The sequence below is a fragment of the Alexandromys fortis genome, unplaced genomic scaffold, assembly GCF_014885135.2.
Source record: "Alexandromys fortis isolate MF-2015 unplaced genomic scaffold, M_Fortis_MF-2015_v1.1 scaffold_9, whole genome shotgun sequence".
In the NCBI taxonomy this organism is placed as follows: domain Eukaryota; kingdom Metazoa; phylum Chordata; class Mammalia; order Rodentia; family Cricetidae; genus Alexandromys; species Alexandromys fortis.
This window is the reverse complement of record NW_026067892.1, coordinates 6,368,090-6,384,120: the sequence shown is the minus strand read 5'-3', so window position 1 is coordinate 6,384,120 and position 16,031 is coordinate 6,368,090. Positions and strand designations below refer to the sequence as shown.

The 16,031-nt window shown below is 53.9% G+C and overlaps 1 protein-coding gene across 4 annotated transcripts; it reads left to right on the top strand.

Annotated features, from left to right (window-relative positions):
* Positions 1-6,372: 6,372 nt before the first annotated feature.
* On the top strand, positions 6,373-15,551 carry Pofut2 (protein O-fucosyltransferase 2). 4 transcript variants are annotated; one of them, XR_007591802.1, is made up of 9 exons: positions 6,373-6,537; positions 7,048-7,298; positions 9,147-9,291; positions 9,987-10,097; positions 10,678-10,744; positions 11,642-11,767; positions 12,663-12,843; positions 12,945-13,063; positions 14,593-14,741. XR_007591802.1 is itself a non-coding variant. In XM_050142616.1 (9 exons), exons 1-9 carry the CDS (start codon positions 6,407-6,409, stop codon positions 14,744-14,746), a joined length of 1,290 nt encoding a protein of 429 aa, XP_049998573.1. In that variant the 5' UTR covers positions 6,373-6,406; the 3' UTR covers positions 14,747-15,551. The 4 variants fall into 4 exon arrangements, 2 of the variants coding, with proteins under 2 accessions (XP_049998573.1, XP_049998580.1); XR_007591803.1 differs by lacking the exon at positions 14,593-14,741 and adding an exon at positions 14,458-14,477; XM_050142616.1 differs by having other exon boundaries at positions 12,940-13,063; positions 14,593-15,551.
* The last annotated feature ends 480 nt before the right edge of the window (positions 15,552-16,031 follow it).

Sequence of the window (16,031 nt, the reverse complement as noted above, 5' to 3'; positions counted from 1 at the left end):
ACTCTCTCTCATAGCTTGCTCCAGCTGTGCTGAGACAGAGGCCCTCAGGATAAGGGGGAGCCCCAAGTGCAGGGGAACCCCTGGGTCCATGGGTATAACTGCTAATAATAGTCCAGCCCTCCAGGACCTAACTTGCAGCACAAGACCCACATCCCACGCTACCTTGGCCACCCCCTCCCACTCTGAAGGAACCCCATACATGGTGACATCTTGGGCATTGATGGCCTAGTTCCATGGGCACCTCCTCAGCTGCAGAGCAGGCTGGGCCATCTCTGAGGGCTCCCTTGGCAGGCAGTCCCAAGCTCCTTTGAAAAACCCTTCTGAGCATGGCCTGTAGCCATAGATACAAAAACCGGAACTCCCTGCCCTGCTGGTGACTCACAAAGCGGTCACCTCCCAGCACATTTCCAGGGACAAAGCCAGGATTTTATTGCCATGGAGTTATGATGAGTGAGGGGGTGGAATTCCACATGAAGGCCCCAAACTTCAACCCGTGGATCCTGGTAACCAACTCAATAAACAGAAAAGCAAGGTTGGTACGTGCGTGTCCATGCCCTCAGACACCAGTTCCCAACATCTGGACTCCCTGGTCCGTGGCCAGTCCATTGCTTCCCACATTAGCCTGGGGAAGTTTCCCTGTCTCCCACGGGCAAGAGCTCAACCCTTACCTGCTTCGTAACTGTGCTGTGGTCTCTAAAAGTGTTACAAGGAAGTTTCTAAGATGCCTCCCCACCCCTCCGCCCTTACCTCCTTGTGGTTGGTCTTGGGTGGCTACCAATTTGGCCCCTACTGTATACCTCTCAACCCATTCATACATATAAACCCTCCTGGGGGCCTGTGCACATGACTTCAACATGGTCACATGACCACATGTCTGTCCCTGAGCACAGCAGGCAGCCAGCCTCTTTTTGTGTCTTTTCCCATTTGTCCTGACTGGAGTCCCACGTCCCCACCTCCACTCCTATCCCTGTACTATGGAGCCCCAGCCTCCACAGGTGTCAGACTGTTCCAGAAGAGGACCTTGTTGCTTCTGGGGGCAGCTGTAGGACCTGTTCCTATGTGTTCCCCACCTGGGGGCTCAGTTCTCTCAGGGGTGGGGACACAGGGTGCTTGCCCTGACACTTCTGATGTCTGGAGGAGACAGATGAAGCCTGGAGTCCCAAGGGGCGTGCGAAACTTTGGGCATTTCTGAGTGTGGCCCTGTGACCGACCTACAAGATGTACTGGCCTAGGCTGAGAGAGTGGGCCGTCCCCACCTTTCTTAGTTCTGTCTTTATGGGAAGCCTGAGAGGTCAGGCACCAGTTGTATGGAGGGCCAAGGCCTGCTCTTGGGGTTCTCTAGAGACAAGACTTGGGTGGTCTGGACCCTTTTTACCGAGTTGAATTCTGGACTCAGCCCTGGTCTGACCACCCACTCTTTCCACAGTGCCAGTAAGGCCCACAAGTATTTCCCTACTCCACTTGAATAGCAGCGGAAGCTTCCAGAGAAGGGCTCTCTTGCCCTCTTGTGGTCACAGCACTGAGGTGAGGTAATGAGCTCCCCGCTCTCCAGGCATCCAGATGTTACCTTCACCAGTGGTTACTGCAGAGAGGGATAAAAGGAACCCTCTTCTAGTTATTCCTTCCCGGGACATGCTTTTGCTCTCTCTCTCTCTCTGTCTCTCTCTCTCTCTCTCTCTCTCTCTCTCTCCTTCATTCCTTCCCTCCTTCCTTCCTTTCTATTTTTTAGGGTGTGGAGGGTTTAGGTGGGTTCTGTTTTGTTTGAAACAGGGTCTCATGTATCCCAGGCTGGCCTGTAACTCATTGTACAGCCAAGGGTGACCTTGACCTTCTGATCTTCCTGCCTCAACCTCCAGAGTGCCAGGGTTACGTACATGCTCCACTATGCCAGGGATCTGCTGCAAGCCCTGGGATGGAATCCAGACCTCAAGGGTGTTCGTTCAGTTGAGATGATCTCTAGTCCCCCCACAATAGGGGTAAGGACTAGATACGAAACCATCAAGGTTCACACATGAAATATCTAGTCTGCAGCGTGAAAGAGGACGCCCCTCCTCACTTGACCTTCATCTAAGGCACGAAGCAATGTGTGAGAAAAATGCAGAAAAGGGAGAGACACGAACTAGACCGACAGACTGACGGGTGCTATCTAAGTGTCCTATGGGTATGTAACTGGGGAGGAAGGGGTTTATTTGGCTCACACTTCCATATCACTAGTCATCACCGATGGAAGTCAGGACAGGAACTCCCTCCAGGACACAGCAGGGACCTGGAGGGAGCTGATGCAGATGCCATGGAGGGGTGTTGCTTACCAGCTTGGTCCTCGTGGCTTGTTCTGCCTGCTTTCTTATAGAACCTAGGACCACCAGCCCAGAGATCACATCACCCACAATGGGCCAGACCCACCCCCATCAATCACTAAATAATAAAATGCTTCACGAGGGGCTGGAGAGATGGCTCAGTGGTTGAGAGCATTGCCTGCTCTTCCAAAGGTCCTGAGTTCAATTCCCAGCAACCACAACCATCTGTAATGAGGTCTGGTGCCCTCTTCCAGTCTGCAGGCATACACACAGATAGAATAAAAAAAAAATGCTTCACGAGGCTGGGCGGTGGTGGCGCATGCCTTTAATCCCAGCACTTGGGACGCAGAGGCAGGTGGATCTCTGTGAGTTCGAGACCAGCCTGGTCTACAGAGCTGGTTCCAGGACAGGCTCCAAAGCCACAGAGAAACCCTGTCTCGAAAAACCAAAAAAATAAAATGCTTCACGAGCCAGCACAGGCCTATGGTCCAAGGCTCTTTGAAGTCCTTCCTCAGCTCACTAGCCAGTATCAGGAGTGTCTTCTCTTTTCTTAATAAGTTTTTTTTTTTCTGTTTCTAACCATGTGCAATCCTTTGCCATGGGCAATAAGAGTTTGGAATGGGCTGACCTCTGAGTTCAGACTCATGACCTGGGACTAAGCAGACTAAACCTGCTTTTGCTTTTCCTCACCCCTTTTCCAAATGCCAGCCAAAAGCCTAAGCATGTTTGCCCTAAAACCCTTAACCCCTCATCTCTCTCTCTAGCCCCAATATCCTTCTCAGCATGCAGAGGCTTGCCAGCCTTCCAGAAAGCACAGCTTTCTCTCCTCCTCTTCCCCTCCCCCTCCTCTGGCAGCTGCCAATATGTTCAGCTTACCTACTCTGTTATTTTCCTCTCAAACCCCAATAAAGTCATTCTCAAGTTCCTTCCAGGTTCATTTTAAATCATGTATCTGTGAGACAAAGAATTCAAAAGAGGATCTCAGTTTCCCTTGCAACAGCTGGGCTTTTTGTCTTAATGAAAACTCAGATTTCTCAAGGGCATATTAATCCAGGGGGCACAATAATCAACCCCCTAAGGCAAAGGAGACTGGGAGCAAGAGAGAGGAGATGGAGGCACACACCAACACGGAGAGCCTCTGTACACCTCCTCTGTTCTGGGAAGACACAGGCACAGGAACATGAATGGACTCAGGCCTGTTGGTGGTGACGCGAGGCCCGTGGTCTCCAGGCTGTAGGTACAGGGCTATTTTTCACAAGAGATCCCAAGAGCCACACTGCAAGGGTTGAAGATTCCACTGTGGATGAGAATGGCCCTTGGGTGGAACCAGTGAGCCAGGATCCCCAGGGTTAGAGGCAGAGCTATTGCCACTCTGTCCTGCTTACATATTGTGGTCAGGCTGGCTCCACACCTTGCTTTGGGGGCACTCTTGTGGCTCTCTAGATAGATTGGCTTCTATGTGGGTCATCCCTCACACACCAGTGCCAGGCTGCAGGAGAGTGTGTCCCACAGCTTCAACTCAGATCTTTAGAGCAGTGTTTGTCCTCAGACTGACTGTCCCTCTGCAGCAAGCAAGCCCAAGAGTTGGAGTGGAGCTATTACTGGTAGCTAGGGTTTGGGTATTTCCAGGTTCTGGCCTGTTAGGCTAGGAACGGAAATAAAAGCCCACATCAGTTTACAAAATTAACAAGAAAAGCATTTAAAGCAAAATTAAGTCCGTGCGTTTAAATCCAGTTCAGGCCAGAGTGATGTCCTGGAAATACACTGTGTCTCAGCTACTTTTCTTTTGCTATGCTAAGACACTATGAACAAGGAAACGCATGAAAGAAAGAGTTCGTTTGGGGCTGATGGTTTGATCCCATGACTTCCATGGCAGAGGAGCGTGGCAGCAGGCAGGAAGGCATGGTGCAGAAGCAGCAGTTGAGAGCTAGAGCCAACTTGAATGGCACAGGCTTTTCAAACTTCAAAGCCCCCTCCCCCGCCCCATGACACTTCTTCAACAAGGCCACACCTCCTAATCCCTCACAGTTCCACCAACAGTGGACCAAGTATTAAAATACACGAGCCTATGGGGTCCATTCTCATTCAAAACACCACGGTTAGAAACTGCTGGCTGCAGCGTTGGGGGTTGGTCGTTGCAGAAACTTATCCTATGGTTCAGCGTGGGATGTGTGTGTCGCTAGATGCCTGTGGAGTTCTGCAGTTGATAGGTGTGTCGTTCGGAGAGCAACGTACGTGAACAGGTGGACTGCCAAGCAAGAAATCATTACAAGAAATGGGCTGTGCATAACCCCAACAGAACACCAAGCACTACCTGGCCCATTTACTAAACTATTTCCTATGCTTGCCCGCCTCAGAACCACTTTAGAAGCTACATGAATGAGTCTAAGGCAAGCATCCTCCCCTGTCTTTGGGTGCGCTTATGTCCTCTCCCCCAACCCGCTACACAAAGGTCTGGCATTCTGTCTGGGAGAGAAACGCTAATTCTTAAAGGGTTGAACAAGAGGTACCTCAGCCACAGAGGAGGTTCAGCCTGTAGTCCTACAATTAACCTCCAGCAATCCAGCAGTGTAAAGGGCCATGCAGGAGAGTCCCGGGGTGCTGAGAGTTCCTGTCAGGTCTACAACTGCTTTTCAACACTGTCTAAGCCAAGAAGCTCGTGGCAGCTGGTGAAGCTGCCCCTTTTGCAAACGTACGTACGTCCATGTTTCCAGGGTAAATGCAAGGGCAGACAGACGGACAAACTGCTGGTGTAGTCTTAGTTTCCTGAAAAGCTGTAGGACTCCCAACACCTCCTCAGTGTCCTAACCCAGAAGCAGATGCCCTGACCACTCTGGACCGGCCGGCTGCGGCATTCTCTGCCGGCTTGGACTCAAGCTACAGCCCAAAGCACTGAAAGAAACTTGCTCTGATCCACACGAAGTCCACAGTTGCCCCTCCCTTCCCCCAGCCCCCAAACACCAGGAAGACCATCCTATACTCCACCCTCTCTGCCTTGGGAGCACGCTGCAGGTTCCTGAATGGATGACCCCATTGATGCTCAGCATCAACACTTGGCACTCCCTCTTGGGATAATTCCGGGAAATCTGCACCACCCCCAACTACCTCCCCTACTGCAGCTCTGGGGGTAACTCCAGCTAGGGTCAGTCAGGACAGAACAGTAACTGTCAAGCTGATTCCAGGCTGGTATATGCCACTTTCCACTCAGCAGTTTGTGGGAGTTCGTTGTCCCCTAGCTTCACCAAAGGGTATCTCCCAAGCTTATCATTGATGTCACTTCTCCAAGATCTTAGGGCTTGAACAGCCTTCCGTGTCCACGTGTGTATACTCTCTCTCTTTTTGCATTGGGTCATCTACATCTTTTTGAGGTACTCCAGAACTTTAAAGATCTTTCTATGACTGGACACAAGCCCTCTATTAGGTAACTATTGTATTCTGAATGCTTTCTCCCAGTCTCTGTGTTTTCATTTTCCTATCCCTGCCTTTCAAAGTTTAGGTTTTACTTTCCGATGAAGCTCAACTTATCACACTCGGTTCTGGATACTTCTACGGGGACGCAGCTTAAACAGCAAAGCCACAGAGTCACTCAACAGGCATTTCCAGCAAAATTCAGAGCTGTCACCTCACTACGTCCGTCACGTCCTCCGACCCCAAAGCTGATCCGCGGAACGGGGCGTGCCTGGAAGGGTCGCTCACCTAGCGTCCTGCCGAACCAGTGCCTACGGCCAGTTCCGCCCACACCCGGTATAACAGGACCGTACAGTACCCGGGGGCCGGAATGGAATGCCTGGCATCGTGCAGTTCAGTAGGTACGGGGTGAGGCCCAAGCGAGCTCCCCCTGCTCTCGTGCCATCCTATGCACCGAGCAATAGCCACGCTGCCACTCTGCCCTGCCCGGCCAGGCCGCCGCACCGCGAGGGCGGGAAGACCGCAGCCAACGGGAAGCCCCGCCCCAGGCCACACCCTCCCCGGACTACGTGTGGCGCTCCACGTTGCCGTAGCTACTAGAGACGCGCTCAGCAGGGCAAACCCGCGCGCTTCCGGAGTGGGGGTGTGGGGGTGTGAGTGGGAGGGAGCACGGTAGCCGGAAGTGCGTGGCCGCCGGGGCCATGGCGGCGCTCAGCGTCGTCTGCCTGCTGCTGGCCGTGGCATTCTGGCGGCCAGTCTCGGCTTCAGGAGAGGAGTTCTGGCCTGGCCAGTCGGCGGCGGACATCCTGTCGGGGGCGGCGTCCCGCAGACGGTAAGTGTGTCCACGCCACGCCGGGCGGGGCATCTGGGACTGGGTCAGCAGTGGAGCGGGGGCCAGCGGGACCGGGGCTGCGCACACGGACTGGACAGGTGAAGCTTGTGCGGCGAAGGTCGTCCTGGCCTTGGTAAGGATCATAACTGCTCCCGAGAGATCTCTACCAGAAGGTCCAGGAGCGAAGGTGGAGCCCGGCTCTGGCCACGCTGGCTGGCCCAGTGTCGGCTCAGGCGTCCTGTCCCGAGGCCCATCTTGAGCCCCAGCGGTAGGACAGAAGTTACTGTGTGCTTCCTCCGCGGCTGGTATTCCCCAGACTGGAGAGCAAACCAGAGGTTCGGTACAGGTAAAGCCAGTGACGGTGTAAGTGAAGCCTGCCCGGTTTGGTTTGGTTAGAGCCTGAAGTTTTAGAATCTACATCGCTGTAAGACTTTCTCAAGTATCATTGTGTACTCTGGAGTTTTTCCATCGGCCTCCCAACTCAAGGCCTGTGTCTTGCTCCCTGCTCAGGTACCTTCTGTATGATGTCAACCCCCCAGAAGGCTTCAATCTCCGCAGGGATGTCTATATCCGAGTTGCATCGCTGCTGAAGACACTGCTGAAGACCGAGGAGTGGGTGCTTGTCCTGCCCCCGTGGGGCCGTCTGTATCATTGGCAGAGCCCCGACATCCATCAGGTCCGGATTCCCTGGTCCGAGTTTTTCGATCTTCCGAGTCTCAATAAAAACATCCCTGTCATTGAGTATGAGCAGTTCATTGCAGGTGAGGCGGGCATCAGACTGGGGGGCTTTTCTGATGCGATGTCAGGCGTCCTGGCTCAGTCTGGCGTCCTGGCTCAGTCTGGCGTCCTGGCTCAGTCTGGCGTCCTGGCTCAGTCTGGCGGGCACTTCCCACTTAGCCAGGCTGTAGTGCTTCCTCAGTGGTTTCTCTAGGGAAGCAGGGCAGAACTGCCATGGCAGGTGTGGTCAGAGTGCTGATGAGGAAGCAGCAGGAAGACCATCTTAATTGAGCATGCCCACCACGGTGGGGAGGGGTCTGTGAAGAGGCCTCCCACTTGACTTCACCCTCTTCCACCTTTTGAGAGGTGTCAAACTTTCCTGGGTAGAGAGGTGTTTAGAGTTGATTGTGGCTTTGGTTGGAAGACAAATCCTTTCTTCTGCTGCACTGGAGGCTCCAGGAGGGAAGGGGTTCATTTAGAGCCTGGCTGGTACCAGTGGTGTACATCAAATCTTTATTCCCCCATGACCTCTGCCCCCTGCTCAGAACTGCTGCCTCAGGAGGGTATCTTTCCAGGACACGGTTCTCTCTCCACATCTCATCGCTCTCAAACATGTTCTGATGATAGTCAGTCCTGGGAACACAGGAACACAAGCTGTATTTTTTTTCTTACTTTTTCTTGCAGGCTAAAGATGCAGAGTCAGTAAATGCATGCTTAGAATATGTCTTTTCCTAGCCCAGCTCCCAAAGTTGCTTGTGGGTCCAGGAAAACAAGAGCTGGGCTTGGGTTTTTAGGGTGTCAGACTCAGCTAAGTTAGCCTGACCATTGCCTCAGTCTCAGGTGCCTGGAGAAGCTGTCCGTGCCTCTCTGTGGGGGCAAGGCCAGTGGATTGCTCACTGTGAAAAAGGTATAGTCAGGGCCCCTTCTGTTTCGTATGGCACCTGGAGGCATAGGGCTGATTCTCCTTGCTGCCACCGAACCTCCCTTCCTCTGGCTTGAGTAGGTCTGGGGAAGCCCACAGGGAAGATGGTGCCTGTGCCCTGGGCGTGGGACTGCCAGGACAAAGCTGTGCTGGGGCCAGCCCAGCTTTTGTTGTACAATCAACGTTGGGGAGCCGCTTTAGCTTGGGCCTCGGGTCCATCCACCATAGGCAGGCCTCATGTAGGGTGAATGTGAATACCTAGAAACTTCCTTTTTGTGACTTGCCATAACTGGGCTCGTCTTCCAGACAAACGCTCATTGGTACTTTGGATCTGTCAGGTGGTTCTGGTAAAATGACGGTGGTAATGGGGTAAAGGGAACTCAAACCTTGCTGGGACTCTGCTCACTGGGGGCTAATGATGAAGCAGATGTGATTATAGGACATACTGGGGGCCTCGAGGGGTCAGCATATGCTGGGGGCCCAGTGCACAGCAACAACAGGGGAAGGGGTGAAGGTAGGCCTGCTCCAGTGGGGACTGAGAGAGGCCAAGGAGACCTCAGTGAGTTCCCTTCTGTCCTCCTCGCCTACGTGCTCATGCCATTGACCCCGCTGTCTGCTTTGGAAGTTTTCTCAAGCCTTTGAGGGCTAAGGAAGCCTTCCATAAATCACGAAAGTTGTTCATACGGGGTGCACAGCTCCCCACGCAGCTGTGCTCCGTTGTGTGGCACGCTCTCCGGGGTCCCTGTTGTGTGGCACGCTCTCTGGGGCCCCTGTCGTGTGGTGCGCTCTCTGGGCCCCTGTTGTGTGGTGTGCTCTCTGGGTCCCTGTTGTGTGGCGCGCTGTCTGGGGTCCCTGTTGTGTGGTGTGCTGTCTGGGGTCCCTGTTGTGTGGCGCGTTCTCTGGGGCCCCTGTCGTGTGGTGCGCTCTCTGGGTCCCTGTTGTGTGGCACGCTCTCTGGGGTCTCTTTCAGAGTCTGGTGGGCCCTTCATCGACCAGGTGTACGTCCTGCAAGGTTACGCTGAGGGCTGGAAGGAGGGCACCTGGGAGGAGAAGGTGGACGAGCGGCCATGCATCGATCCTCTGCTCTACTCGCAGGACAAGCATGAGTATTACAGGTAGCACTGTGACTACAGGCCCCATAAGGCTCACAGAGACTGTCCCGAGGCCACCCCTAAGCCCTGGTACATCCTGTTGTAGCCCACCTCATACTGTTAGTCCTTAGCGCACCTCTCTGAGATACCCTCACCTTTTTTACTTTATATTTTGAGGTACTGGGGTCAAACCCAGGGTCCTGTGCTTGCTAAGCAGTCTCTCAACCACTTGAGCTATGTCTCCCCCATTCTGTGTTCAAAGATAGGCGATGGTGTGTCCAGTGGAGGTCTTTTGACTTCCACTCTTCCTGTCCTAGCCTCCAGAGTACTGAACGTAAAGTCACGCACCATGCCCAGCTCCCCTCTCTCCTTTTATGGGAATGGTGATCTTAGCCCCAATGTCCTGCCTGTCACTTAGCACCCTCTGTGCGTGACGTACGGGAGTCCTCTTGGAAGAAGAGTTATTTGGAGAACCTGGCTGTCCTGCTGAACCGTGACTGCTGTCACTTCCTCCTCCCCTGCCTGTCTCCTGTCAGTGACTGGGAAATGTTGAGTTTTGTGGGTGTTCTCTTAGTTCTTACGAGAACCCTGTTGTCCATAGTGCTAGCCTGTGAGCCTTAGAATGAGGGAGCAGTGTCAGTGGGACTGCAGTCCGGCATGGGCATGCATGCCCCTCGTCTGTTCCTGGGCTGACAGACGGGCTGGGCTCTGTCTTCCAGAGGCTGGTTTTGGGGCTATGAAGAAACACGAGGCCTCAATGTCTCCTGCCTGTCCGTCCAGGGCTCCGCTTCCATCGTCGCGCCTGTACTTCTAAAGAACACGTCTGCACGGTAAGTGCCCGGGCCTTTCACTGTGACAGCTTTGTCCATCACCATCCTGACACCTCACTAGGCCCCTCCCTGCACCCCAGCAGTCTGTGGGGTGCCCACTTCCACAGTAGGGGGACTAGGCTGGGGGTGGGGTGGGCCGTGGGAGGAGACTGTGTCCTGGAAGGAGACTCTTAGAGAGACCCCAGCCCGGGGTTGTCTGTGCTCTGTCACCGTTGGTTGAGAGCAGGGTCTGCACTATTCCAAACGCCTTGCTCACTACTAAATCACTTTATCCTTACACTGTCGTCCGCCTCCTGTGCCCCGAGAGGCCGCTGTGGCTGCTGGAGGCAGGATGCACTAGTGGCTTCCTTTTGCATTCGTCTTTGGGGGTGCCACGAGGATAATAGGCTGACTGAGAGTGTGTATGGGAGGCTGTGAAGAGGTGATGGTGTGGCTAGATGCTCCCAGGGAGGGTCCCCGACAGACTTGCACCGTTGGGGCCCAAGGCTTTCCTATGTGCTGTTCTTGGAAAGTGCAGGTGTAAACATTTGAACTCTCAGAATCATTGAAATCTTCATTTTTCCTCCTTATTTAAATGCAGGTCTGTGATGTTGGACCGAGCCGAAAACCTGCTTCACGACCACTATGGAGGCAGAGAGTACTGGGACGTGAGTACTTCCCAGCGGCCTCAGCGTGTGTTCAGTTCTGAAAACCTAACCGTCAGCAGCAACTTTCAATCTTGCTGGCTGAAACCATGGGCTGTGCCCAGTGGGCTTTCTCCACCCCACAGAGAGGTCTGCTTTCACTGCAGGGCTTGCTGTGGTGCTGAGTGACTCGCGGTTAGGGCCAGCCTTGAGTGCTCTGTTGAGCAGTGCTCTGTGCCATAGACATAGTGGTCTTGCCACGGGTGACATGCAGCCCTTGACTTGTCCTCTCCACACTGCGGGTGGCTGCACTTGCGCCACTTCTCCTTTGTTTGGGAAAGGGGACACTGTGTGCGGAGAGTCCTAACACCACGAGCCATTTCTGCTTGGAGGGGAGCGGTATAGCCAGGGTATTTTGAAGACACTGGCCGGCTGAGCAGGTGTCAGGCTGGGAGCAGCCACCCTGCTCCTCTGAAGCATGTGGTTTGCAGCAGAGACACAGTCATCCAGTTCCATTCAGTTTAGGAAAAATGCAGCCTGAATCAGGCAAAGGGTAAAGCTAGGAGCTGGGCGGACCCGGAGCCTTTGCTGGCCAAGGGCAAATGGTGCAGGCCAGCCTTGCAGCCTAGGCAGGCCTGGCTCTGGGGTTGGCTGGGGGGAGGGCGCTCCCTAAGTGGCCCCACATGGGCCTGTCCCCATCTCTATGGGTGATACCACTGCTGCCCGAGTGCCAAGGGATGAACCAGAGGCCCTGTAGGTGGCGGTGGTGCAGGCAGCAAGAAGCACAAAATGACCCAGCTGGGAGGGCTGAGGAGCCTTGCCAATGGCAGCCTGCGGAAAGGAGGGGGCAGGGGGTTGATAGTGAAGCCGTGACTGCTCATTCATCCGAAGGCCTGGTGACACTCGGCCCTGTTCGTGCAGACCCGGCGCAGCATGGTGTTTGCAAAGCACTTGCGGGCCGTGGGGGACGAGTTCCGGAGCCAGCACCTCAACTCCACAGATGCCGCTGATAAGATGACCCCGGAGGAAGACTGGACGCGGATGAAGGTAGCTGGGCTGCCCCTGGCTGAGAGGAACTAGGGATGGGTTCAGCTCTTAAGCTACCATGTCTGTCCTGTGGCGATTTCGTTCCAGACAGGAGTGGCACGCTGGGGGTCAAGCTCCTCTGAGTCCTTGAGTTAGGGACATGACTCATACAGACGTCTCTGTATTGAAGTGGGGACATTTTTGCTAACATAAAATTGGATTTTTTTTTTTATTTTTGGAAGTCTGCAGATTGTGCCCAGCATGGCGGCATATACCTATGACCCCAGTCTTCAGAGGCGGAAGCAGGAAGGCTATGGGATCTGGGCTAGTCTGGCTCTATAGAGAAACTGTTCCAAAAATAAAAATATTTTTAAAATAAGGAAAAGAAGGAAGTGGGTGGTTGGGGGCTGGGGGGTCCTTAAGCAGAAGTAGGCATTGAAAGATAAATCATCAGCATTTCTCATGGCCTCTGCCCCAGAGCTCCCTTCTGCCCTTGGGTCATACGTTATCCTTGTATGTGTACTTCCCCCCAAAGCTGGGGTTCCTGTGTCATCTTTCCCTTCGACTGGCATTGTTGCGACCTCCTCTGTGTCACTGGCTGTGAGGACCCCACTGTACCTGATGGCCTCTGGGTGGTCTAAGCTTGGATGGCCTCGCCTAGAAGAAAGTATTAAATAGCTTTTCTTTTTTCATTTTTTTTCTGGTGGTTCATTTATGATTTTTATGTCACTCAGATAAAGTATTTGTGATGATTGATTCCTTCATGGTCTTCTTGTCAAGATGTTCCTTTCCCCCAGGGGAATCTGTGTGAGACGCAGGCTGGAGGGATACTTTTGAGGACATGTTTGTCCCTCTGGTTCCCAGGACACCCAAGGGAGCTCTCCGCATCTTTTCCCCACCTCCCTATCTTCTGTAGGTCAAACTGGGCTCAGCGCTCGGCGGCCCCTACCTCGGAGTCCACCTGAGGAGAAAGGACTTCATCTGGGGCCACAGGGAGGACGTGCCCAGCCTGGAGGGTGCCGTGAAGAAGATCCGTAGCCTCATGAAGGCTCACCAGCTGGACAAGGTGTTCGTGGCCACAGACGCCATCAGGAAGGGTAGGCAGTTCTTCTTCCCCTGGTTGGGTGCTGGGCAGGTGCAGGCGTTCGCTGTGCCCCTCCAGGAGGGTCAGCAGCCTCTCCTTCGCCTCTCAGAGCAGGAAGAACTGAGGAAGCTGCTACCGGAAATGGTGAGGTTTGAGCCCACGTGGGAGGAGCTGGAGCTGTACAAGGATGGAGGTGTGGCCATCATCGACCAGTGGATCTGCGCTCATGCCAGGTGCCTGTCCACCTTGTAGCAGAGGGAGCTCTCTCTTGTCCCAGTTCTCGGCAGCTGAGCAGGTGGCTGTGGCTGTGGCTGTCCACCTTCTCCGGCCCTGTTTGGCTCCATTGCTCTAAACGGTAGCACCCTGCCCAGTGTCTCCCTGGGCTGCTGGGAACAGTGGGTCTGGACCCTTCGGGTCTGTCATGCGCACACTCTCCATGGCGTACGCCCGGACCTCTTCTGCTCCTGTCTACCCCAGAGACATACCCTGCCTGGGCCTCTTAGCCTCCTTGGTTTGTTTGTGCCACTGAAGCAACACAGGTCTGCCTGAGACCAAAGGCCTCTGTAGCCATGCTCTGGGAGCCCATGAGGGCTGCTGGCCTTGCAGCTCTCTTCTGTGCGTCAGCGGAGGGTATTCGGGGTGGGCCCAGGTTAGAGTGTCCCGAGTAGAACAGGAAGCAAGGCAGAATGTGTCTTTCCTTGTGGGTCCGGATGCTGAGGTCTAGAAGGCTGGTGTGTGCCCACCTTGCCCATTGCTTTGCTTTCCATGAATGTTGTTTTTCTGCTGTGTTCTGGTCTCTGCGGTTCCTGCTGCCACCATCCCGGCACCAGGGACAGGCAAGTGAGGGTCTGTGTGGATCTAACTGCTGTCCATTGCAGGCATGGCCTGTACGGTGTGCATCATGGAGAGAGCCGAGCCATCCTGTATCTTCCCTATATCTATGGTCCTATATCTATTATTGCTCTCTGAGGAGGCTCTGAGCTTGTGCTTTTTTTCTCTCTGCCTGGGGTTCTGCCCAGGATCCACTAGACACAAGTGGTGTCTCGGGAACTGACTGCAGTTCCCAGGTCAGAGGGGACTTCACACAGCTGACTGTAGCTGCCTCTGTCATCAGCACAGCCCACCCCAGTACTTGTCTCCACAGGCGGTGCGTACTTAAGGTCCCAGAGTTCCAGGACAGTCATGTACTGTAGCACTCCGAAGCTTCTTTTGGATCAGTTGGTCACTAGGTGCCAGAAAACCAGGGTCCAGGGGTCAGGACTGGCCACATCTCTCTGTCACCCCAGGAATCTGAAGGACCCTGGAAAAGGGGCTTCCTTAGCTAAGATAGCAACTTAGTAAATAGTCCCTGCCGCTGCCAGTGTGTCAAGATGGATGCAGAGTCCTTGGTGGTGGTGTTTAGTCAGGTGGAGGTCTGGCATTTGTAGTGGAGAGAAGGGGTGTCTGCAAGGCTGGGTGCTGAAGCGTGGGATGACCAATGCAGGTGCCAGTGCAGAGGGTGTCAGCTTCTGGGTATGTGTGTGTCTAATAAATGCATTGTTTGGTGTGTGTGTGTGTATAGTGTGTGCATTTGTGTATGTGTAATAAATTCATTGCTGGTCCCAGGTAACCTCTCGTTCCTCTGCAGGTTTTTTATTGGCACCTCAGCCTGTGTATATGCATGTATGTGCAAGTGTGTCTAATCTATTGCTCTGTGTGTGTGTGTGTGTGTGTGTGTAATAAATCCATTGCTGGTCCCAGGTAACCTCTTATTACTCCGTAGGTTTTTTATTGGCACCTCGGTTTCCACATTTTCTTTTCGGATTCATGAAGAGAGAGAGATCTTGGGGTTGGACCCCAAGACGACATACAACCGGTTTTGTGGAGACCAGGAGAAAGCGTGTGAGCAGCCCACACACTGGAAGATTGCATACTGAGGGCCACCTACCTACCACCTGCCAGTCACTCGGTCACAAGGTCCCAGAGCCTGTGTTCCTTTGTGTTCATGGGCCAGCATCTGCCTGTCTAGACCCTGCCACCTTCAGGACTCACAAACGTGTCTTCTGTCAGGACTCGAGAACCATGTCCTCATCACGGATGTCACGTGTGCTTGTCCAGAAATGTGAGGACTATTTACCAGCCCCGACAGGCCTTTCAGCCCTCAGGGGTGGATGCTGGCTCCTGAGGTGTGGGTATAACTCTGTCTACTGAGGTGGTCTCACACTTGTGCCAAGTTTTCGCCTCACCCTCCACCTGTGTGCTGCCCCAGCTAATTTCCTCCTGAAGTGGACGGGTTCAGGTACCGTTTGCACGGGAAAGTGGGCACCTCAGAACTGCCCACGAGTTGCCAGTGACTCCCTCACCTCACATGGGTCCCCAGGCTTTGCACCCTGCTGAGTAGAATTGTGGTGACAAATGACCTCCAGAAGGCCCCTTGTGAGACACAGCACTGCTTTATGAAACCCTTCCCTAGGCCTCATGCTGCACACAGGAGCGGAGTCAGCACAGCCTTGGCCAGGGCACCCCAGGTCCTTGACCTGGTGCTCATCCGTACGCCTCTTCCCCAGTGCTGTGCACTGAGCAGCCCCCACTCAGCTCCTGCCCAGGCCTCCGTCCCGAGCACCGAGGTAGACCCTGAGCACAGACAAGGTCCGTGGTTCACTCGGCTGACCAGTAGAATCATGTATTTATTGTTTCCCATTTGTACATCCAAGTGTATTAATAAACTACTTTTTCAAGAAAGCTGTGATCATAGAAATTTTTCAAGAAAGCCACAATCATAGAAATGGTGCCTTTTAGAAGCTGAGCCATATAGACTGCAACTATGCCCTTTTGGGAGAACAAGGGCTCGTGCCTCCTCACAGTGTTCAGCACAGACCCCTTTCGGTTCTGCAGAAGGCAAACTTGCCAGGTGTGTAGGACAGAGCAGCTAGTCCTAGAGCCTGGCATTATTCCTGGCCCTGGGGACCAGCAATATCTTGTCACTGTCCACTGGTTCTCTTTGTTGGATTGTCTGGTAGACTGTGGGGGAAAGCGTTCTCCAACTATAATCTGGAGATCCCACTCCAAGGGGTGGCAGTATGGCCTTTGTGCCTTCTAAAGGAGTGGCTAGTTCATCTAATGTCAGCAGTGGCAGCTGCGGCAAGGAAGACCTGGTGCCAGGACATAGCCTCCCGCTCTACAGTGACAGCCAGTGACAAGAACTTAGGGGCACAAGATGGG

Coding starts and splice junctions, on each gene's coding strand:
- Pofut2 (XM_050142616.1), top strand. CDS start 6,407: ATGGCGGCGCTCAGCGTCGTCTGCCTGCTGCTGGCCGTGGCATTCTGG. Junction 10,098..10,677: donor CTAAAGAACACGTCTGCACG/GTAAGTGCCCGG, acceptor ATTTAAATGCAG/GTCTGTGATGTTGGACCGAG. Junction 10,745..11,641: donor GAGGCAGAGAGTACTGGGAC/GTGAGTACTTCC, acceptor CTGTTCGTGCAG/ACCCGGCGCAGCATGGTGTT.